Source organism: Echiichthys vipera, assembly GCF_963691815.1.
Source record: "Echiichthys vipera genome assembly, chromosome: 9".
NCBI classification, from domain to species: Eukaryota; Metazoa; Chordata; class Actinopteri; order Perciformes; family Trachinidae; genus Echiichthys; species Echiichthys vipera.
Window position 1 is genome coordinate 8,101,727 of NC_139834.1, and position 25,761 is coordinate 8,127,487.

The following is a 25,761-nucleotide window of genomic DNA, read 5'->3' on the forward strand; positions in this document are numbered from 1 at the left end:
GTACACCGCAAAGATGACAGGCGGTGAACGAGAACACACCCTCACCGCGGATCCCCGTCTTCAGCCGGTGCCGCAATTTTAAAAGTGAGAACTAATTTTCTTCGGTTTAAATGGTCGGTACATAGGCTTAACTTGCTAGGCAACACTCAGAATACAAAATAGTTGTTGTTGCTATGTTGAAAAAACGAATCTGTTTGGGTGTTTCTCTCAACAATTTGGCCGGAAAGTCATCTATCACTTGTGCATTCAATTATCTTTGCATTAAGGAAACCCCCGACTGGCCATCACACCGCCCCCCAGTGGAGCAAAGAGGAACAGCAGGGTTAGACCTCCGAGGCCAACACTGTGAGCATACTTTTGGTGTAAAGTGGGTGAGGATGTTCTTTTGGTTGCATGCATGAAGTGATTACTGAACGGGACCCATAAGGTCGAGGGCCCTGACTCATAAAGAGCAAAAAAGCAAAATGATCACAGAGAGATGTTAAATGACTGAAAATAGACACAAAATGATTAAAGAGACAAAGAAATTATGACAAAAAATGACTAAAAATAGATGGAATGATCACAGAGGGAAACAAACAATTACATGGAAAAACTAAATTTCTAAAAATATATGCGAAACCTCCACAAATTATGCGAAAAGACTACAACTACATTTAAAACAATCGCAGAGATGCAAAACCATTACAAAGACATATACAGAAAACAAATGACCACGTAGAAAACCATCTAAAAATAAGTGCACAAACAGGACCCAAAATGACTACAAAACGACTAAAAGTAGACTTGATGAATTTGGGGGTCTTGTTCCTCCAGAGACAGAGTGGGGGGCCTCTTGCATGTCTGTGCTGTTGTGGGAATTTTGGATATTTGTAATTCATAATCATAGTTTTGTCAGGTCAGACGCAGTTCAATGTCTCCTCTGTCTCACATTCTTAATGGATAATGCAAATAACTAACTCATGATGATATATTGGCACATTTGTGCATCTGTACCCTGTGTTAGAGACCTTGTGATGAGAGAGATTCAGAATGTTCAGAATTGTAATGTCTAAGGCATGTTTTTGTTTGGTCTAAAGACGTCACCCAACCAAGGCTATTGGCGTCCTGTCCCTCTCCCTAAAAGACTGTGCGAGTTTTGGCAAATCGTCATTCCCTGCTGGACTCTAACTTGTGAGGATGTGGGGATGAACGTATTTTTGTCTGCAGAAGAAAATGCTTTGGCAAAATAAACCACGGAGAAAAAGCTGATCCTGTTTGTTGATCTTTATTGAAGAATCCATTTCCACAACAGTGCCCAGGGGCCCATTGTCCCAGAATCCGCCCATGGTTCCATGGAGGCTTTGTCAGCTCATTGTGAAGGTATTTGTTTGTTGATACATTATTCATCTATAAACATAGGCATTGCATAAGTCAGACATCCAGAAATGTAAGCATTGACAGCTAGGCGACGATAGTTTGCAATAGGGCTCAGCGATAATTCAATATGATCATTGATATTATTATGAATGCATTCATGTGTAATTAACATTTTTCTGTGGTAGTTGGTCGAGGGGATTTGAACTATTTTATATGTTGGGTAGTTTAATAAATGTTTTACATACATAACATATGTTGAACTTGTGATTTATTTATTTAAAAGGGACAATGCATATTACGGTAATTAACAAAAGCAACAAAGTCACACATGTAAATGTGCCAGATTTAGCCATATAGGCTAATTTTCATCTGCAGTCCCTGGCAGGTTGAAGACATTTACAGAAATATTAAAAGGCATATAACTTGTTATCATGTTTTATAAATTAATCATATGTTAAAGTAACTAGTAACTAAAGCTATCAGATATATGTAGAGGAGTAAATAAGCACAATATTTCCCTCTGAATTGCAGTGCAGTCGAAGTATAAAGTAGAATAAAATGTAAATACTCAAGTAAAACCTATTTTTATATCAAATTTGTTACATTTCACAACTGTTAAATATTGAACAAGATGCACAATTTGCAAAGAAAAAAAACAAATGCTTCTACAAAAAGGAGATATTCTCATTAAAACACTGGAATCGGTTTTCTTCGCATGTGGTTGTTTCAGAGTTAGACGTAAATCAAGCAAATACACATGATGAAGTGCTGTGCTCCAAAAGCTCATAAGCTGAGCTTCAAAGCTTCCTGTGGTTTTTTAGTAACTATGCAGCAGATAAGGATGTCACAGATTAAAACCACAACATTTAAAAATAGCTGCAAAGTGAAAGAAAATGTAACCACAGAGTATGCAGTTGCTTATATTCTGATCCCGTCCTCACGCTCACACACTACTGTAACTGTACTCAGCCCATGCCCTGGGGCGCTCTCTTCATGGCCAATCAGAAAGATACAGGAAGCTTAGTCCAGCAACACTCCCCTAACTCACATAAACAGCAATGAGTGAGAAATCATCCTCGGACATTTGAAAAGAGTGAAAAGAGACAGCAGAAAACCCCAAAGTGGAAGCCAACGGGCTGGAGAATCTTACAAGAGCGTGCCATAGGTGAGTGACTGATCACTTATCAAAATGATGTTAACAGGCTGACAGGATTGTTTGGTTTATGACATTGTTGTAGAATTATTTTATTTCTTCAGATGGAAAATGGATTTTACACAATATGCCGTGCAAATGTACGACAAAGCATTATTATATGTCTGACTCGACTGATAAAACAAATTAATTCTACAACAAATTGCTTCAAATTTCAAGACAAAGCATGACTTCCATTCTCTAAATAATATGTTGAAGTGATGTGTTGCTTGTTAGTGTATATAGCTTAATTCATTTGGTAAGTATCAACATGCAGCTTGTCAGCAGGAGGTACGTGTGTTAGAATGATGCTGACGAATAGTTCTTTTTTTGTTTTTTGTTAGGTGTAAAAATATTGTCACCATCTGTTTTAATGCCTCCGCTTGTGTCTGCTTCACTTTCTGCTTCAATCCTCATTTGACCATGGGGTCAAACGAATAAAATGTGTCCATCCCTGTCACCACTGCTAACTAGACAGAGGAGAGGAAGGAAAAGAGGTGTGTGTGTGTGTGTGTGTGTGTGTGTGTGTGTGTGTGTGTGTGTGTGTGTGTGTGTGTGTGTGTGTGTGTGTGTGTGTGTGTGTGTGTGTGTGTGTGTCCGTGTGTGCGTGTGTGCGTATGTGTGTGTGCGCGTGTGTGTGCGTGTGTGTGTGTCTGTGTGTGTGTGTGTGTGTGTGTGTGTACACCTCTTGTCCGGCACAACAAGTTGGCAAAGTACCCGTTCCATGGGCGTAGATGTGTTGCAGGAAATCCCACTCCCATTCCCGGGGGATCTAAATAGAATCACACATAAATAGATAGAGAGAGAGAAAGGCCGAGTGAGAGGGAAACATATACAACACTTAAAAGTATTATTAGGTTACTGGTGAAAATATACGTGCATGAACATCACCACTAAAACTAATAATTAAAAAAAAGAGTAATCTGTTGATAGATTCTAATATTTTAATTTGTACACAAATAGGAGATGTGTGTAAATTTGCCCGAGGCTTACGTGAATTTCTCCTGCACGTGATGTAACCTGCAGAGCATCTGTGTTCTCAACAGAGGGCGGCATTTGTTTTCATAATGCCAGGCGTACATGTGAAGTGAACAATGCAAAGTGACCTGGGATCTGAGACCCTGAAAAGTTCAAGGTGTCAACAGCTTCACCTGTCCTGTGAGCTCTTTAATGTCCACAACTGAGTAAACACTCATTTCAGACTTCATGTCAATCTCAGGGCCATAATATAAATACCATCCTTGAATTTCCTGGCTTTACTTTTCATAAATGAATCCTGAGATTATCCCCAGCAGTTTTCTCCTTTAGTGTGGCTGGAACCTTCTATATTTGGATCTAAACTACCAAAAATTCCCCGAAGCAGTCAAATTTTTCTCAGTGATGTGCTGCCGTGCCCACAAGACAATCAAGACAGTCACTTTTTCAGATACAATCAAACAGACTGTGGCAATGTGCTCTTTCTTATCAGCCAAACTATCATGTTTACATTCCCTCAGGACGTCATGAGAAGGAAAACTGGATTCCTTTGTTGTGAACATTCTCAATTTGGCATCGGCGAGTCCCTGTAAGACATTTGGAGCAGACAAAGACCCACACAAGTTCAGCCGGAGCACAGAAAACCTTATCAGACGCACTTGAAATGATATTTTCCATTGGGTTTGACTGCTTCCTTATTTCTCAAACTGGCTTTTGGGGCAGTTGTGACTGGAGCATCCTCATGATCCCTCACTGAGGTTACGGAGGGCTGAACAATTTGGTAAGAAGTTGCTGTCTTTTCAGAGAAATTGTATTATTTGTGCCTCTCGGCAGCTTCAAAGTACAGGGCGTGCAATGGAGATTCTGTTATGCAACTGAGATGAAGGGAGGGTTGTGATTCAAAGTGAATTGAGCTCTGTAGGCTTTTGGCATTCACTCAGCACACACGCTAATGGAGTAGGATTCAGAGAAAGGAGCACTAATGTCTTAAACAGCGGTAACATACAGGCCCACAGGTGCTGGACTTTTAATAATATTGAACTGAAGAGGCAGTTATAAAAATGTTTTTTTTATCTTTCCAGCTGGAGGAACAACCTAACCAAAGCACAGGAAGCGGCACAGAATTAGTGTTCTTGTCTTGTGGAAAGCCATGGCAAACTAACTGAGGCACTGAGGTCAGTACAGGAAGGGCAGCCCTGCACTGGAACAATAGCAGGGATTTAAACAAGTCTTACATAACGTCTCTAGGCTACAGGACAGTTATAACTGGAGGTGCATGGGAAGTTGAATAAATAGAGGGTCCCCTTGTCCTTGTTTGACAGTCTGAAGATTTACATCCATTTGCTTTGTTTTGACCAATTATCAACAAATATGCATGACAAATGTATTTCTTTCTTGGCTCTAAAAGAAACTGATTATTACCCTGTTTCTTGACTATTTCACACAGATACTGTTAAAGCCGATCTACTCAATGGAGAAATCCATCTGTTTCCCACTGAGACGTTGTACACCAGAGATGGGGGAAGTAAGTCATGTGCTTCTATGCTACAACATAAATAAAGTCAATAAAACATCAAACCACAGATATCAGGGGTGAGCCAGAGACCGGGAGAAAGATACATTCACAGCTGAGCGTTGCACCTGTTAGTTCAACGTACAGAATAATCAAAGCAAATCAATCTTTATTTATATGGCACTTTTCATTCTTCTTCTTTGACAGTAGCACAAAGTGCCTTACAGAAAATAAAAGCCAAACAAAAAACAAAACAAAACATGAACAACAAAGAAACACCATGAAAACCCAAACCTCCCACCCCCACAGATATACACACAGAGATACACAAAGACATACACACTCACACACACACAAAGCCATACACACACCCACACACATACACTAGCAGTTGATGAGGAGACATGGCTAGGCACCGATATCCGAGGTGAGGAAAAATCTACCTTTGGGGGCTGCACACACCGAGAGGAATCATGGTCCATGGCTGCAGGGGACACCCCCACAGGGACCCCCCAGCCCAGGCAGACAGGAGGCTCCACACCACGGGGTAGAGCTCTCAAGCCACCTGGGCCAGGGCCGTCCACGGGACAGCACCTGCATCGGTGGACCAGAGACAACTCCGGGTGTGGTCGGCCCCCTGGAAACACTGGAAAACCAAGGGGCTGAAACAGTAAAATAAGATAAACATCTATAGAAGCTAATTAAGCTCAATTAAGAGTTTTATGAAACCATAAACCAGTTATGGCTATGTAACAGTTTAACACCTGTGCAAAGGACACACACCTGTCATCAAACTGAGAACTAGAACTGAACAAAACTACTGGTGAGAAACATCAAGTGCTGTTCTACAACCTAAACTGTTTTCTGCCCTTGGAGCAGTTTATCTGCAAGTCCATGCGCTCACAGACCCGGTTGAGCCAGACAGCTGGACAGCCTGATAAGTGTGTGTGCGGAGTTCTGCAGCTCAAGTGGGCTGCCGTGAGCTCCTGCACTGAACAAACTAGACCATACAGTGCCTGCATGGAACACTATGCCTCCTTTTATAACCTTGACCCAGTCTTGTGAAGTTTACAGTGCCAGGTGAGCTGCAGAACAGGTGGTTTACAATCCAGTGAGCCTGTTGAGTGTTTGTGTGGTCTCATTGATTGATTTCACCACAGGGATGTACTTCAGGTTAAGCCCAGCTGCAGATGTAAATGGATAATATAGTGCTGTGTTACATATTGATGAGGAATTTTAAGGGGAGATAGGTTATATCACCATGGTTAATTACTTAGTTTTTGTTTTACCTGTTTTCTGAAATGTTATGTTTAAATATGCAAATATCTTATTGAATATCTGCTAATTTGCATTCAGTTACAGAACAGAATCGAAGAACAGAAGAACACTAAATCAGTCTTTAAAGATATTGCATTTACTGGTGAACAGGGTAAAAAACGGACTAATGGGTCGAAATGAAACTTCCCCAGTTGATTACTTAAAGCAACATTAAGACAATTGGGGGTTTTTTTGTATTGCAAGTTTCCTGAAATTGTATATTTAAATACGGAAATGAGACATTATCCAACGCTAACCTTTGGAGAATTTCTTTAGATGAAGTGTAGTAAAATAAACACCTAAATGTGTAAAATTGTGGTTTTATTTCCACTAGTCTGTAGAAAAAAAAAATACAAGTTATGTGAGTAGATTAGCCCAAAACCTCAAAATTGACCAAAACAATTGTTTTAGCTTAAGCCTACATCAGTCATTCTGTGTTGGTATTTTATTCAACGCATTACACTTACAGGTCCATGTTGTGTCACCTTTAAAACACAGCAGATCTGCCATTAGTGGAATCTATGAAGCTGATTAAAAAGACACATTAGATGCATGTTCTGCCTGTTCTGTAAATAAAGGGCAGAATGTACAGTGTGCACCTGCCCACATACACGCAGTGCATGATATCACTATAAATGAATCAAACGCCATTAATTAGACGGCACAAATGCCAGAGGAGGCCGTCTTTCTCATGACTCTGTGCCAAAGAGCGCGCACACTCAGCAGCGCGCCTGTGCTGCTGCGAGGGATGGCTGAGGACGACTACACACTCCGTCCTCACTGAGGCAGACACGTCTACCGAGGAAACCGGTCTGAGTTTGGACACGGGGACGATCGCACAGAACCCTGCCTGGATTTTGTAGGATAAAAATGCGCAGTCCTGTTGCCAAAACTGTCGCTGCGTCGCGTCGTCGGTGTGCAGTAATGAGCGGGTGACGCCGCCGGGTCGATCTCCTTTGCTGTGAATAATGTCTGGAGGTGCTGAGTCCGTGTGCAGATCTTCTGACTGGGAAATTTGTTTGTCGGTTGTTTGGATCTGAGACAAGATGCATCTGTTTCGGAGTCACAATTACCAAGTGTTCCCGGACCGCTCCTCAGTGGAAACACCGACCATACGAGGCATCAGCTGGGTATGCTGCTTTCATGTTTACTTTAGAGAAACAAGTGCGGAGTAGTCCATGGATCACACTCAGTAATTAGTTTGCTATGTGGTAAGATGATATATTAATACTCCACTACCATGTAGGCTACCTGATTGCCACCACTACCTTCTGGTGCATTTTTAAAGTAATCAGAAAATAACTTGTCCATGTTCACATAGACATCTGGGACTTTATCACAAAATGTGTCGCTTGCTTTCTGCAAAGGTCTTGGATTTGTCACTGCTCCAGAAGCTGAAAGCCATAATCATAATTTCTGGCACTGGCATCTAGTGGATGTCTGGCACATGGCTTAATAGCCCTGAAAGCCCTAGTTGTTGTTAAAGTGACAACCACCCACAACAAGATGGTCTTCAGTAAGAAGTCTGAATTGCAAGTGTTTGTGTCTTTGTCAGAGAGCAGGTGTAACAAAAAAAAAAAAGGAAAAAAAAAGGGGGGGGGGGGGGGGTAGTTCACCTTATTCCTGTCACCTCCACTATGATACAGTTCAGACCCCCAAAACAGAAGCTTGCAGATATTTCAAGAATGCTTTCAGTGGACTGAAGCAGATCTCTATTGTTTTAGCAGCTTGGGTGTGGGAGCACGAAGGTAACAAAGGCAGCACAAAATCTTTTCTATTAGACTCAGCTTATAAATAGTGTATTGTTTATTGTGCACCTTTACCACAACTTCCTCGCTCAGTTTACAGAAGAGCTTGTGGAAGAATGCACAAAGGGAAGGTTTTTGTCTCCAGGTCACAGGAAGACTCTAAATTTACTTGACTTTTAAGCATCAATAGGTCAGAGATGACTGTAAATCTTCAGACTGAGTTCTGAACTTCCTGCTGTTACCAGCCAAATATCAGTGTGGTATTTGACACAAAGCAGCACAAAAGGATGAACTACAATTATACTATACAATATTATACTACAGTAAATATCAGTTATGTTATGGAATGGTACGCCAGACTGACACCTGCCAACCTGAGCTTAATAATTGCTCAATGTAACATGCTACACATATTGTCAAATGTCACAGGCATGGTTAAACTTGTTGCACCAAGAGTTTGTGTTGACTCAGATTATCTTCTACATGATGAATTACACAAAGAGCACTTCCACAGATATGTTCTCACCGGCACAATAACAAGATTTACACTGAAGTATAAAGTTCAAGTTGACAGCATACAAAAAAACATCATACTTTCATCATAAAATGAATAAATGCAATGACTTGGCATTATACACATGATTGCCTTTTCTTTGGGATATTGTTTGTACTACACTGGCATAGAGGCGGTAGTAGTATTTTTAATTCCATACTACATATTAGGATTGATATTGATCAAAGTTGCAGAGTTCCCAAAATTGTCTCCGGTAAATTTGTTCATTGAAGTATGATGAAGCAGAACAAACTACCTCACATTCATAATTGTGTCGGTCTGTCTGTCTACATACCTGGAGGGACACTGGTTTTTCCACATTGTCTACTTAGAGGGAACATGTGTCATTTTGGTTGGGTCATATCTGATTACCTTTTTATTAGAGCCAAGATCACAATGAGTTAAACATTTATCCTGGGGTTCAGACTTGCATTTGGAGCTAATCATTGTTGTTTTTTAATGAGTCAGTTAAAACAATCGGCAATGGGCCATTCAGGCTATGATCATGTGACATAGCTGGCTGCACAGCATGCCAAAAAGTCAGTGTGTACTCTGCAGAAGGACTGGAGACACCTGACAGATGTGTATCAGTGATGTGAGGTGGATCGGCTTCCTGATCGATACAGTCTGCTACTGTATGAATGAATGTCAGCTATGCCATGTGATTACTTTGCATACTTTACATTGCGCAAGCTGTAATACAATGTATCAACGAAACACATAGACAGAAACTCACATATTGCCTATAGCCTAAACACCCATACCCATCCCATTTAGTAAATATTTGTCCAAGCAACCCATTGATGACCCGAAGTGAAATGTGATGCCTATAAAATCAGTTCCCTTCATTTTAAGAGGATCCAGACATGCCACTAAATACCCTCAACAAGCCTCAAGATAGGGAGAAGCATCTGATCTTAATAATTTGCTGTAAAAAATATTCATAGTCTACATCTCTGAACTGAATTCACTGGAAGTCTTTGGAATACGTACATGTAGATGACTACACGAGGGTCATAAAGACATAAAAACCAAGCCACAAAGAGGAAATCTAACGGCAGAAGTAACAATACATACATGGTAATAGTGATTATCCAGTGGCAACAACTACTTTACGCAGATGTAAAATTACAGTTACTAACTTCTTTAAAAGAAATACTCTGCCAACTACCAGCAAATGACGGTAGCAGTTAGCCTGCTTGGCTAACAGGCAATCAAATCGCAAGGGGGCCACCAGGTAATCAGGCCACACCTGGCATCAAAGCTGTGCCATCCGTGAGTTTGGGCATGAGCAGTGTTGTTTTCCCCCTCACATATTTCATGACTTAGATGGCAACCCAAGTCTCGCGAGATGGTTAGACAACCTTGAATGGTTAAAGTTAGGCATCAAAATATTATTAGTATGGGTGGTCGAGAAGAGAGAACGCGAGAGTTTGTGGGTTATCATCAAGCCGCAACACAATTTAGGATTTTATTAATGTCCCCATTAACTGATGCAAAATATCAGCTACTCTTCTGGGGTCCTTATTAAACATAAAACATGACAATAGATAAGACATTTACAAACAAAACAACCAAGTTATATTAAAATCCTGAGTGTATAGATAGATCCCTTCTCGCAGACATTTATTTCCACATGTATGAGCACTAAATATACAAAGATGTGAAATCCTCCAATTCACTCGTATACATAGAAAAAAGTACCAGCCAAAGACATGAAATTGTATAATAATAACAAATAACAGCAGCAACTGAAGACTGTTTGTGTCATGCATTAATCTCAAATTACTCAGTACCACTAAAACAACACTTTGTGACCTGTCGTCTCTATGAATATTTGTACCGGGCAGCAAGTTAAGGTTGATCTGACTCTTGCACAGAAATAATATGGATACATTTTTGTATATGTTAAAGTGCATTTAATCTTTAATTGGTCGGGATTTTCAACAGCATTTTCATATGAAAAGGATATGGTTAAAAGCACCCTTTTCATTTAACAAAATGCGTGGCAACAGGCCATGTACTTTCCTTTGCTGATGTCTATGTACTCTTTCCTCCCACTTCATCACACACTTGACACCCACCCACACCACATTGGAGACAATGGTAACACAGCACTGGTTGAGATAATGTATTTGTGTTGACCTTCATCCCAATGAAAAGAAAATAAATAATTTCTATCTGAACAGTCCAGCTAGGTTATATGTGTTTATTTGGTGCAACCGCGGCAAGATTATCATAAACGACCCGTCCAGCTAGTTCCTGTGGAATGCCGTTCCAAAGCAAGTTATCTGCTTTATTTCAGAGGCTTTGAAAATGCAGAAACGGCTCAGTGGTGATAACGTCTCTCTTCCTGTTTCTCTAGACTCCGCTGCCAGAGGCCCTGAATTCAAAGGACACCATGAAGCAGGTGTGTATGCCAGAGATGGTGCGCCTTTGGTTCATCACCTCCCCACAGCAGAGAGTGTTAAAGTCCTGCTGCTGAGTGCACACAATTTCAGAGGAGAAGTGTGATTTCAGCAAGTTTTCAACACTTAAACAAGTATGGATCATCTCCTTTGAGCTTTGGTCATCAGGGTTAATTATTATCTTAAAGCCATTCATATGATAACCTTTGCCATTTTTTATTCGAGACCTCCATAACAATTTCATAATCAGGTTATTTTCTCTCTCTAGCTGTCACTCTGCAGATTAGCTGACCCCCATATTTAACACTGGCTGGCATAGCTGTCACCAGCCTGGATGTCTCTCTCTCATCTCTTGGCTCTCTGCTATCATCCAGAGTTGCAGTGTTTGCATCCTCTTAAACTGCTGAACTTGGTCTTTTGTTGTTATAATGTCCCGCATTACTACTCAAGCGAGTCTTTAAAAAACACATTCCTAGCGGGGCATGCAGTCACAAGGAGTCTAAAGGGCACTCCAGGGCACTCCCACAGTTAATTGACCCTCCCCACCATCCCAAGTCCTACCTCACCCTGCCCAGGCCCCTCACACTGCCTTATCTCAGATTATTCAACGGCATGCCAAGTAAAGAGCCTTTTAAAACACTCATAACAGAGAATCCTGTTTTGGTTGAGTGTCTCCCCCCAGACAGAAGACATTGAGCAAGAACCCTTAAAGAAACAATGCCTGTGCATTTAGTTTTGTGCGGGAGAGAAAAGCCAGAGAGAGGATAGACTAATCGTTTCTGCAGGAGGCAATTGTTGCTAACCTCTCGGAGCTTTGTTTGGTTGCTTGGGAAGTGTTGGCTCTAAAAGTCATTAATGAGCATCATACATTCTGATAGCACTATACAAGACGGATAGCTTTTAATAACCTGTTTGATTGCGCTCCAACTTTGATATGCAAGAGATGTAGTTTTCCTCTATAGACAGGATCACACTGAAGTAGAATTCACCATACTTGAGCGCACGCTAAATAACTACTGATCTTTGTTCACAGTTAGAAATACGTTTTTGATTTGTGTAAGGAAGGCTGGACACTTTTATTAGCAAAACTTCTCCTGTACTTTTTATCTTCCCTTTGGGGATGTACAGGACTTTGTAGATTGAATGAATAGGCTGTGCTCAGTTATATAAAGTGTTTGTGTTCTTGGGCAATTTTCCCATACACATCTAGTGTAGGTCAGAGGTCTAAGTTCACATAAACTACAGATACAACCTGAAAGATCTAAAAACTGATGCCAAATGACCCAATCAAAAGCCTGGAAAAACCCATATCCGTCATATATTGCAGGGTGGAAATGTTGCCTTCAGAAGTTTTATTTTGCTCACGCAGAGAAATTGGGAAAAGTCAGGTATCTGCAGTCCACAGAGCTGCGTAACGCTGCTCGCCGACTCACACAGCGTTCATCCGTAGCTGCTTCTCACACAACTCAGCCCACCGAGGTCACTGAGAGAGCAAGACGGAGAGAAATGTCTCGCCTACAAAGAAGACACACAGTGGATAACTGTACTCATCATCATTCCTCTCCACAAGAAGGCTACAGGAAACCAAACCACGTACTACACACTTTGAAAGATTATGACACACTTTCAGCCAGGACCAGATTGAAGTAAAATAAAATAATACAAAGAATAGATCATGTGATTGTGTTGTGATAAATCTTTCAACTAAATCACTCCTGTGTGATAGTAAGCACTTGCCCTGCTGAACAGCTGCTTGTCCTACAAAAAAAGTAGGTGCAGCTCTAAAGATTATATACGTTTGACAGTTTAAGTGTAAACCAATATGAAGTAGATTACCACATCCAGCGGTCTTAAAACACTTTTTAAATATGGGCTCTTGACTGTAAAATGACCTCAACAGCACAATGGAACTGGGCCATGAAATGGGTCATAACTTCCTGTCCAAACCTATATAGCTGGCCCATACATCAGTGTTGGAGTGTGTTTTGTACTTGGGAAAGGTGTTTGCTCTGTAATTCAACTTACTTTGAACAATTACCTGTGGGTTATAGTTCTAAGATAACATGATTAGTTTGGCCTAAATTCAGACAGTAAACAACAGTTTAACAAAGCAGACAGCAGCACTGGAATAGAAAATGTTGGTCGTGCTTGGCAGCGAGGGCTAAGGCTCCCCCCTCTGTGAAATATGGCTTTTGATATTGTTTTCATAAGGACTGGGTTAGGTCATGGAAAATGGCCTCATCAAGAAAATAGGTTTTGGAGCCAACATGCCTGAGAATGTGAGTCCCCGGGGGAGAATGTGCCCCTGGGAATACTGGTGACCTCTAGACAACCAAACTCCAGAGGGGCACAGCAGACGCCTCAGGGCACATTTACTCTGTCGATGTCAGGTCTGGGAACGGGCCGATATGGGGGGGATAGGTTGAAGTGAGTACTGTACAGTAGTCTGTTATAGTTTTACATTATAATTAGCAGTCCTGCGTGAACATGGATTTATCAAGGCAAGGGGTCAGTACAGATCAGTCAAGGGTCAGCAGATTCAAGATTCAAGATTCAAGATTCAAGAAGCTTTATTTATCCCGAAATTATTTTGCAACAGTTTCATTACAAAGGTGGGAAAGGATCAGAGTAACAATAAGCATAAAACATAAATCAAATCAAAATAAAGCTAACATAAAATAAATCAACCAATGAACTAAGTGTGACAGAGTGCAACAGACATTGTGGTTAAGCGTGGGTTTATACAATATACAACAATACGCACTGTGCAGTTTAGCAGCAGATTGAAATAAAATAAGTACAAACTAAATAAGTGAGAAGGAGCGATAAGTGTTAAAAATGTAGCAGCATTTCCTACAGAACTAAGTGACAGCAGGCGTTTTTATATCCTGAATGAGTTGCCGAACACGAGAAAATTCAAAGAGTGACAATTTCTTCCTTACTCTACTTAAGGAGAATATACCGCTATAGGCAATGGTCATTGTTGGATTTCCCATGTATCTCAAGACCACCACCTTGGTCAAATAGCGGTGCCTTGAGGAAAATCCAAAGAACAAACAGGAAACCATCTGAGTCACTCGTGGAGTCACAAGACTTGTTGCAGGAAATGTGAGAGAGGGAGTCTTAACAGGGAGAAGCACATTTAAAAAAGTCTACTTCATATGCACAGTAAATATTGTTGGCTAATTTGTTTTTGAAATAGAAGCAGAGCGTATTGTAAAGCGTGAAAAGGCGTGAAACAGGACAAACGCATCACAGCCAAAAACAAAGCACATTCTTGTTACATAAGCCTTGCTTCTGCATCAGTGGCTTGACAGGTCTTGCACCCCTGTTTTGCACCCCTGTCTGCTCTTTTTTTTTCTCTTTTGGTGTCAGACCTGACCCGAGTGAGTTGTGTGAATGTGTGTCAGGGGGCGGGAGTGTGAGTGGGGGGGGGGGGGGTCGAGAGGTTCAAAGGAAATACGCTGAGGGTGGTCAGAAAGGGAAAGTTTATTGTTGCTGCGTGCCAGGGTTGTAGAGGCAGGGAACAGCGAGTTGGGTGAGTTTAAATCATTTTGAACACATTCTCACCTCCCTGCAACCCACACACACACACAACACACACACCACAATACACTCCAACGCTCACAGAAATTTCCTCTTACACTGTTGACGAGGGTGTCATCACACACAATCTTCACACTGAGGGGAAAGTCACTCACTCACACATTCACACTTAGTTTTTTGTTTTTTTTTGCTAACTTCTGTCTGCGGCAAACGTGCACGGCGGCTGTTTCAGTAAACAAGACTGCCTGTGTTAAATCCCGCCTTCTCTACACAGCCCCCCTCTCACTCTTTCACACCCTGGAACACAACTTACATTATGTTTATGAAAGAATAACATAATAGTTTAAATTCTTGATAAAAATAAAAAAATAAGCCCAGTGTACCAGCATTGTGTGTGTTTATAGTGTTATAGCAGTGAGGGATAAAATTTGTATATTTAGAAAAGTTGCGGTCAATTAAAAAATATATATATATTTACACACAGAGGTGATATGAACTGAAATACTGTATAAATACAGCACCAGAATGTAGTATTATCATGTGTACAAAAAAAAAGCCCAGGACCATATCCAACAAATGGCTGTCACTTGCTGAGGAAAAGGTGTTTTTGCAGTCCCAATACAACTTCTCTGACAGAAAAAATGTAAAATGTCCTGGTTGACTATGGAGCTATTTAACAAAACACACATGGTTAAAGGTACAAGGTTCCCTGAATCATATGATGTACAACACTTGATACTGACTGAAAGAAGCTCACAATTGGCAAAAATATATAAAATGTATAAAAATGTCCAGCTGTTTCTTTGTGTATGTATACCTTAGAGACTAACTCTTTTTTTATTTACGTTTTTCAAGTTTCTTTCAGATCGCGTAGTAAAGGCAGCGAGAGCAGTGTACAGTGTTATGATCGAGAGGAACCCTGGTCTGATCCGAGATAGAAAGTATCACCTCAAGACATACAGGTAACTACACTGGTGGTGTCATTTCTTCCATCTTGAAAAAAAAATCAGTGCTAATTACATGCATAATCACATGTTAAATTTCCCTTTCAGACAATGTTGTTCTGGTAAGGAACTTGTTGATTGGCTGATGAAACAAAATGAATGCCTGCAATCAAGAAGCCAGGCTGTTGGGATGTGGCAGGTCTTGGTGGATGAAGGAATCCTTGTTCATGGTATGTAATAAAGAGCTGGATTTTGCAAAATTGTGACTTAAGAAAAATGTATAATTCAATCTCTGCTTTGACCAGCAACCGCAATTAAGGATAAATTAGCATAATAACTGTCGTGTTGGGCGATCTCACGCCTCGACATGGAGTGAAGGATCATGCAGAATAATTCCACAAGAAATTCTTTCATATTCTGGTATTTCTTTAATATATTCTGATAATAATGTCTGCACTTGAGAATCTTCCGGGAGTGCTTGTGTAGCTGGAAATCTGGCAGCTGAGCCTGAGGGCATATGTTTTATAATGTCTTCTCACTCAGTGAAGTGTTCACTAACGTCTGATGCTCTTTGGACGGGGGACATGTCCTCTTAGAAGGAAATACTCCAATCAGGATTTGAATGCTTCACCATCAAATGAAGGGCCTCACTCTGAATAAATAAATCGGATTTCCATATATTTTGTCATTTTGGAGTTACGTACCCATTCTCCTTACGGTCAAATTGTATTTTTGTTCGTCTAATCTTTGATGTAATCACAATTTCTCTGAAGTTCTACAACTCGCAACAACTACAAAATTCTAACTCTTAGTTACATGTGGGTCTCATCGATGCTTTCCCTTCTGCCTTATCAAGTGAAACACGAGTTGAACTTCCATGACAAGGACACCCAGTTCTACCGCTTCCAGGACTCTGAGTTCGGCCTGAACCACATAACAAATGAGAAGGACTCTGAGGACGAGCTGCAGGAGGCTCTGTCGCTGCTGTCTCAGCTGGGTCCCGACGCTCTGCTCACTATGATTCTACGCAAATGGTCAGTATGTTGGGCCTTTATATTACTATCACGCATGAAAACCTGTTGTATGTGTGGTATTGGGTATTTAGCAAAGGAACCAGTGAAGTCGTCATCAAGCTTGCATCTTTCAACAACGTTTTTAAGTGCATTGATTACAACTGCTGTCTCTTCCCTGCATAGCCCCAGTCAGAGGAGTGCTGAGGACCTGGAGGTCATCTATGAGGAGCTGCTCCATGTCAAGGCTGCAGCTCGTCTCTCCACCTCTGTCAGTCACCATTTCTGCCTTACGATTAAAGCCACTATGTAGTTTATGTGCATAGAAAAGTGAGACTGCACTTCAAGTGAAATTCCAGTGTAAGATCATCCCAGGGTCTTTTTTCGGCAAATACACTAATCAAAAAAGCCCATAAGACCATTTTATTTGTGTAACAATCGCTAACAGTCGCTAACAGCTGAATGCAGCTAACATTGCCAGCACGGTGAAGGCATTCAAACGTCTTTTTTAACCACTAATACTGCTCATGATAAAACCAAACCTCCTCAGCAGCATGAGAAGAGTCCCTGCACAGAAAACAAAGCAAAAACAACGTAGTTAGTGAACCCAGAGTCTATTAAAAGAGTGTTTTGAAAGACTTACCTACTGGCCCCGGTACCAGCTCCTCTCTTAGTCCATTCAAGTCAATTACTAAATGCAATCCAAAAGGAAGGAGTTCATTGATGCTTCATTTAATGTGTATGGACTCCTGCAGAGGTTTGGTGTTATTTTGAGCCGTATTAGTGGTTAAAAAAGACGTTTTAATGCCTTCACCGTGTTGCCCGAGCTAATTACTAATGTTAGCCGCATTAAGCTGTTAATGACTGTCCAGAAAATCTCCATTAATAGTTGTTACACAAATAAAATTGTCTTGATGGCTTATTTGATGAGTGTATTTGCTGAAAAAGACCCTGGGATGCTTTTACGCCGGAATTACACTTTAAAGCTTTACTTTGATGGTAATATTATACCTTAAATTTCAATTTGATGCAAGAGCTCCATTTGAACTGTTTTAGTTTTGCAGAATCAACCATAAAACAACTGTATGCTAAATAAAGGAAATTAAAGCAGATCATGAAGCAACAGTTGCCTCATGTTTCTAACATTGCTCATTTGTGATAATAGTAGATGCTTATTACCATAAATTCCATGGAAAAAAACAACAACCATGCATACAGTTTATTCTGAAACTTAAACTTACCTCGATCAAAGAACCATTGGGGTATAACAATGGAACAAACAGGAGTTATCAAAGCAGTTCAGTCTAATTTGTTACCCTGTTGTGCTTGTAGGTGCGTAAGGAGCTGGCAGCAGTGCTGGTCTTTGAATCCCATGCCAAGGCCGGAACAGTCTGTGAGTGTGGTAGAAAAGCCTTGCACATGCAGACATGCACAGTTTCATTGTGTAGTTGAACCACACTACAGCACACTTTTGTTCTGATGTGCACAAATGCCCTCTTAACATCCTCTTCTGCACAACACGCCCGTCTTACCAAACAATGTATTACATCAGGAATATTCAAATATCCTCATGTCACAATTGATTCATTAGCTCAGTGGAGACAATCAGGTCATCATGTGTGTGTTTGTTTTCTTCTTTTCATGATGAATACGAAAGTCATGCATACATAACAAAGACTGTTAACATGATCTTCATGCAATTATGATGGTTATCAACAGAGACGTGTGTAAATGACGATGTTGTCTTTTGTTTGTGATGCAGTGTTCAGTCAGGGGGACAAAGGCACTTCTTGGTACATCATCTGGAAAGGCTCTGTAAATGTGATCACACATGGGAAGGTAAATAATTTTACTCAAGTAATAACAATAATAAATCTCAGAATTATCATTCATGAAATGCATCGTTGTCTTGGAATTGGATGCACACAGGGCCTTGTAACTACGCTTCATGAGGGTGAGGACTTTGGGCAGCTAGCTTTGCTGAATGATGCGCCTCGCGCTGCCACCATCATCTTGAGAGAAGACAACTGCCATTTCCTCCGTGTTGATAAACAGGACTTTATACGCATCCTCAAGGTGTGTCTGAGTATTTATTACATGTCTAAACAATGCCTAAAAAAAGTGTCTTTTTCTCTGTGTATACTACAAATTCTCTCTCAAATGACTTGTTCCTTAGGATGTTGAAGCTAACACAGTGCGGCTTGAAGAGCATGGGAAAACGGTGCTGGTGTTGGAGAAGACCACAGACTGGTGCGAGCAGGGAGGAGCAGGAAACAACAGCAAGTGAGAAACTATGACGCACTCACCTCTGAGACAATACAACAGTCACTTAACGAGCAGGTTAACAATCATGAGACACTTAAACTGGGCGTGTGCAGATACTGTATCACGCCAATAACACAAACACTGCCACTGACAGTGTGAAGTATACAGATCCTTTTGTCAGATTTGGTGAAAGTCGTATTAATCCCCTGTTATCTGACAGCCAGAAAAGAAATGGACTTCAACCCTGCCTTGTTGAATGACTTGTTATCGGTCTTGAAGTGTTTTGGCAAACATAAATGTGTATTAACAACCCCCTACGTGCACACCTACGCACATGTCAACCATCTTCTCTTGTTCCCTGCACTCTGCCAAACAAACCAAGAGTTATTATCTGAGGAGTATTATGTTACATTTTCAAACCTGATGCCATTTGAGTTATGACGTAGATAAAGTAGGGTATGTGTTGGAAAGCAATGCATTTATTGTTCAAAATCAACAATATGATCTGTAGTTCACCTGTTCACTCATGGTATGCTACTGCCAACTCTACTTCCAAAGTGTTGTAAATATAGGACAGGAGTCTGCAAGACAAACATGCAACAATTACATCAGAAGCTTTTTTTCTGGTTCTTCTTTTTGGGGGATTATCAGTCACCTAAACTGACATGTATATGTAGTTAACTAAGATTAGTAAACACAATTATTAATAAGCACAGTCTCACAGAGCCTCTAGAATACTTGCATGCTTATATGCTGTAGAATAGCATATAAGCATGCAGAGCAATTATGACAACAGAAACATTATACTATATCAGGTACTATAACACAACCCAGATTGAGGCAATCACACAAAAGCACACTTCTCAGCCGGAGTTTTTTTTTTTCACATGTCATAGTATTGTTAGAGCTTTTTACGCTGCTGATTGACTCACCCAATAGAAATGGAGCCGTGGCCCACTTTGGCTCCTGACCCTAACTTTGGCACTAATAAAAACACGCCAATGAAAGCATAATGCATGCGTGCAGAAAGGAATAATTTGTTCTTTCTCTCTTCTGTCAGATACACAGTTATGGCAGGAACACCTGAGAAAATCCTGGAACACCTGTTGGAAACAGTAAAGTTGGACTCTAATGGAAATGACACCATAGGTGGGAGCCTGAAGGCATCTTGAGTGATTCAAGATAAACAGACGTGGTCGGCTGATTAGTTAATTGTGTGTTGTTTTGTCCCTGCAGATCCCTGTGTAAGCGACTTTCTGCTCACCCACAAAGTCTTCATGCCCTCCAGCCAGCTGTGCCCCGCACTACAGCACCAATATCCTTTGATGGTCAATAACAATATGCAGTGATGATGATGCTGATGATAAGGATAATGTGTACTGCCGTTACTGCTGATGATGATCATCATCATGATTATGATGATGTCTGCAGTTAAAACAAACATAAACATATAATATATTCTGCTTAAATACAATGTCTCGTAATTGTTTTCAGATTGTTATGCCCCTTAACCGTCATTGCACCTATCACGCGGAGCTCTCTGAGGGTTCAGATCAGGAGAAGGCTTCCTACATCCTCACCACCAAGCAGAAGGTAGTGAAGCTGATTGGCCAGTGGGTGGCCCTGTATGGCCTTCTGCTGAAAGAAGACCCCATTGCTCTTGACTCTTTGGAGGTGAGATTGGAATATTTCCATTGCATTTCATGAAAACAGATTTTATTTTATTAAGAGGTGAATCAATATTTATGTTTGTGCTTCTTCTTTTTTTTTTTTCAATTTCCATGTGACAAACAGAGGTTAAAAAAGGAGGTGGCACGTGATTACCGTCTGTCCAGCGTGCTGAAAGAACAATTTAGGGAACGGAGGAAAACAAAAGTGTAAATTGTCTATATTCTCTTATAACATCTGCATCATCATTTCTATGACATTTCTCAAGTTATACATATTGCAGAATGCTATCTAACACTGTCATTCATCTTTTAATATCTTTCCAGACTAGAGAATGGATATCAATCACTGAGCAGGGTAAGCTTGTGTTTTTGCACAGCCGGGTGCACAATTTACATTTTCATGAGTTAGAAATATTAGATTAGTCATCCTACTGTCATTTGTCAGTTTGAGTTGCACAATATGAGAAAAATATGAGACCTGCAGAGTATCTGTGCCACTTCGTCTCCCCTGTATCCAAAATATTGCCAGATGGCTGCTATTATTTTAAAGCCATGTTCCTCTTTTGATTCCACACTTTCGTCTACACTTGTCCTCCTTCAACCATGCAACATAGAACGCCAGGGCTAGTTAAATAAACCTCACTCGCATGTGTGCAGATTCTGACTAGTCAGACGACGTCGGACACGAGGGCTCTGCCTGAGAGTTAACAGCATGACAAATATCAGACAAAATAGTGCCTACAGACCGAATATAATTGAATACATTGTTACTATATTAAAGTCAACGCGATTACGTGTTAATTGTGCTTAAGTTGAGATCGTGATAACGATTAAAAAAAGAAGATATATTGTGCAGCCCTAGTTTAATGTCACTCTGATGCTCTCGACAGAGCCAGCCGTTTGATTGGTTTTCAAACTGTGAGGAGCCAGCGGGGAGGTTACAACCAATCAGAGCACAAGATAAAGGTGAGTAAGACTGTAAAACAAATCAATCAATCAATCAATCCATCTAATCAACGATACTGTACAGGTGCACGTACTTTGCATCAATGAACTTATGAACTTGTTTTGATCTATATCACTACAATATGTTGCAACATGGATAAGTATATGTGGGTGTTCACCAGTTGACAAATCAGTATATCTTGACATTTTGGCTTCTTTCCCTTCTCGGTGCAGTACTGTATGAGATCTACAGGCCAGACTGCAAACCACTCACGCTGATGCTCCCAGTGAACACATCTGTACAGGATGTGATGTCAGCAATTGTCAAACCTGGTGGAGATCACATCCTGGTCAAAATGAACTCCACAGGAGGTGAGACTCAGATATTGACGACACCTTTCTTTCAAATTTTCATTTAAATTCCTCTTTCTTGTGAAATTCTTAGAATAAAGCATTCAGAGCTGCACATTAATGTAACTTTCTACCGTATTTGTCAGTTCATTTAGCTGAAAATGAGTTTTTGATGTAATAAATGCACACAGAAAGAGCTCAGTTAAAGCTGGATGCGACTGCAGTCTACACAGCCCTGGGACTCAACGAGAGATTGTTCATCTGCACAAGCAGCCAAGTGGAACAGCTGGTGAGGAATAGGTGCCCTTCAGACCATTTTTCTTTCTTTTGTAAAATAAATGCAATTACATCAAACATATTGTCGTATTGTGTTCCTTGTTTATTATTTGTCTGTGTGTGTAATTAAAGAAAGCGCTGGCACATCCAATCACTGATTTCTTCAATGCACCCCTGTGGTGATACGTTTATGTAAACTTGTTTGTCGTCTGCATAGTTAATATGGTAAATGATGGTGTTGTGTTCCATAATCTGAGCCAGTGGAAGCTTGTGGATGTTAAACAGAAGAGTCTTGGGCAACTCTGCATGTCATATAGTCCCTGTTCTCCCTGCATACAGTTGAGTTTAACATGGTGGTTTAGTTTAAAGCGGTTTACCTGCCCCGAAAGCCATCAAAGGCACCATACATTTCTACCTCTTCATTTTCTTTCTCTCTCCCTTTTTTCTTTTAGATGCCCCTGAAGGAGCAGCAGGGTCCAGAGCGAGGAACAATTGACATCCTAGAACAGATGGGCTCTAAAGATATCGCCAATGAACTCACCAACTATGACTGGGAACTGTTCACTTCCATGCATGAGGTAACTCAGCAGACATGGCAAATTTTACATCTGACCACAGCAGACAGTATAAACTAATTGATACAAAACAAAATAAATTTCTGATTTACACTTCAAATGACTCATCAGGGCTGAGCTCCAGCTGCCTATCATAAAAGTAAAGCCAAAGCTGAAATCGACATTAAGGCATTTCCTCATTGGACTGGGTATCTCTTTGATGAATGTATGAGTCACACTCCTTGGCACTTTGCCATCAGATCATCTGGTGCTCTGGTACAACACATCCTGCATGCTTCACATGCTTCTGAATCCTAATCATTAAGTCCCCTATAAAAACTCTTCTTTCCTCTTCTTTGATTTCCACACCTGTTTTTTGAAGGTAGTTATGTGATTCACTGCTCCTGTCTCTGCAGGTGGAACTTGTGTGCTACATATTCGGGCGTCATAAATTCCCAGGTGCCATCACGGCTAACCTTGAACGGTTCGTGCGCCGCTTCAACGAGGTGCAGTACTGGGTGGTGACCGAGCTGTGCCTCTGTGAAGACCTGATGAAACGGGCCATTCTGCTCAAGAAGTTCATAAAGATTGCTGCAGTGTAAGAGTTAAAATACATAAACCCACAGTCATGTTTTGGTGGCAATGTAGGTCAATAGACTGAAATATGTCAACATCTATTGGATGGAATGCCAGGAAATTTGGTATATGCATGTTCCTCAATCTTTTAATTTGTCCACTACTTTAGTTGATGAGTAAATACTGCAAAAATAATGATTTTTCATCAGCCTCAACTATATTTTGTAGTGCTCATTAGCAAATCTTAGCTAACACACAAAACAACTTGCTTAATCGGCATGTAAGCATTTGGAAGTTGGAGCTGGGGATGACATCACAACGGGGTTGTTGAGGTTCTCCTGACTTTCCAAGTCCAAAATCCGACTTCAGGTGTCGTTCTAGTTGTTATTTTTAACTGGGAACTCGGAATTTCTGACATCTCAGTTCAAATAGAACGCACCAGGAGACTAGCTAGCATGGCTGGAGACTTGTTGTCCTGTTTGCATAATAACCTCATCTATAAAAGCCATGTGTCCTCTCTGTCACAGATTAAAGGAGCACAAGAATCTGAACTCATTCTTTGCTGTGATGTTCGGTTTGAGCAACAGTGCAGTACACAGGCTTTATAAGACTTGGGAGGTGAGAACCCCTCTGAATGCAACAGTTATGATGATTATATATTGTGTCACCATTTCCTAAATGACATATTATTGTCTATTCCAGAGAATACCCAGCAAGACAAAAAGAATTTACTGTGCTTATGAGAGGTTGATGGTAAGTTACACTACATGCTCTCATTTCAGTACATTTTCATAAATGTTAATAAAAGATCATTCATTTTGTGCACCAACATAATATAACAGTGCTCTTTTTATTGTCAACTCCTGTTAGGATCCCTCACGTAACCACAGGGCCTACAGACTGGCTGTGGCCAAACTGAGTCCTCCTTACATCCCCTTCATGCCTCTCCTGCTCAAAGGTGAAAGACAATAGTGGCATTACAGACATGAGAATGTGATGTTAATTAATTCACTAATCACCGACATGTTTCTTTTTCCTGCCCATGCCCAGACATGACATTCATCAATGATGGAAATCCAAACTATGTAGACAAATTGGTCAATTTTGAGAAACTGGTATGACAGAAAAATGTTTTCCAACGTTGCTCGACTTCTCCTCTCAAATTTTGTCCTCCGTGTAACATTTATCTTAAATGTTTCCTTTTCCTTCTATTCTGACAGCGCATGATTGCCAAGACAGTGAAAATTGTACGCGGATGCAGAAGCCAGCCTTACGGTAAGTGATTCAGCTTGTCATGAAACTAGCAGACTCACAGTACTGGCAGAAATATAGGTCAAAGGTCAATCTTTTGCACGTGCATGTTTAACTAAATGGATAATGTAAGAGTTTGGCTATGCATTTAGGTGCATTTTGATATATCAGGTACTGTAGGTAAACTTCTATTTCTCTCCTACAGTGCCATCGTCTCCACAGAGAGGCCTGGCAGATCGGATGTTTCTGGAATCGCCTGCTACTCGCATATCTACATGTAAGCAACATCTACTATATAATTTATTGTTGTATCCAATTTCTACTTCCTGTAAAGACATTCTTTTATGTTAATCACAGTTTTTGTTTTTTTGCTGTTGTTGCTTTTTTAGGATAAATAAGGCCTGTAGCTAATGGTTCTGCTCCAATCTTGTTGTTTTTCACATTTGCCCCTTTCTAGTGTCATTAGAAATGATATTATTATTATTATACTTCTGACAAATAACAGAAAGGAAGTACACTTAAACATGATTTCTTTCCTTCTACTCCAGACTCAGATCAAGTCCTCCCTCTGCGCAGTTCCAGCAACATCCGACACTACATTCAGAACCTCAAGGTGATTGACAACCAGCGTAGACTAACACAGCTATCCAGAACACAAGAATGTTAGAACATTGACGTGCAAATGTGCAAAGACTGGTAAAACTGAAGCACAAATCTGAACCAGACAACAGATTGTAGCTGCATGAACAAAATTTCCACCTTGACTGAATAATGGATGGATGTTTGGAGAGGTTTGGTGCCATGGGTTCACTCTAATTGAAGGAGCTTGGCCACTCATAGAAAAGCTGTCTCTATCAGCATCGACAGTGAAAATGTGCTGTGTGCATAAGGACACTTTTTTTATTCAAGTAGCCTGTGTGCCACAGTGGACACTGGCAAAAGCAATTTTACAACATGTACAGTTAAGCAAAGTATGCCTGTATTTGGTGAAAAAAATCATTGATGTGACATTTTGTATTCTGCTGTCTGTGGAAGAATCACTCTGGTGGTTCCACAAAAGAGCCATAAGAACACATACATACAGATCTTTGCCATAGCTTATCACTTTTGGGCTTTTTTTTGCGCACAAGTATTTTCACATTAAAACTAATATATTGTATTGGAACTGACATGCATATAATTTCATACAATGCTGTTTTCTAAATAAATTATTTTCTCAATTATGTGTGGCAATGAAAGCACAAGAATTTGTAAAAAGGGAAATATTTTATTTAATTACAAACCATACCAGGTAAAAATTGACCTCCA

The 25,761-nt window shown here is 40.5% G+C and overlaps 1 protein-coding gene across 2 annotated transcripts; it reads left to right on the forward strand.

The window, feature by feature from the left end:
• Nucleotides 1-2,426: 2,426 nt before the first annotated feature.
• rapgef3 (Rap guanine nucleotide exchange factor (GEF) 3) lies at nt 2,427-25,470 on the forward strand. 2 transcript variants are annotated; one of them, XM_083919752.1, is made up of 28 exons: nt 2,427-2,524; nt 4,974-5,051; nt 11,023-11,067; nt 15,467-15,573; nt 15,664-15,785; nt 16,412-16,589; nt 16,752-16,836; nt 17,898-17,958; nt 18,328-18,404; nt 18,495-18,641; nt 18,742-18,848; nt 19,891-19,979; nt 20,067-20,158; nt 20,367-20,504; nt 20,625-20,707; nt 20,825-20,855; nt 21,391-21,466; nt 21,680-21,817; nt 21,988-22,085; nt 22,525-22,650; nt 23,043-23,224; nt 23,730-23,820; nt 23,905-23,955; nt 24,073-24,160; nt 24,253-24,317; nt 24,423-24,477; nt 24,659-24,730; nt 25,002-25,470. In XM_083919752.1, the coding sequence occupies exons 2-28, from the start codon at nt 4,998-5,000 to the stop codon at nt 25,118-25,120; spliced, it is 2,577 nt and encodes an 858-aa protein (XP_083775878.1). In that variant the 5' UTR covers nt 2,427-2,524; nt 4,974-4,997; the 3' UTR covers nt 25,121-25,470. The 2 variants fall into 2 exon arrangements, with proteins under 2 accessions (XP_083775878.1, XP_083775877.1); XM_083919751.1 differs by lacking the exons at nt 2,427-2,524; nt 4,974-5,051 and adding an exon at nt 7,179-7,486.
• Nucleotides 25,471-25,761: the final 291 nt, after the last annotated feature.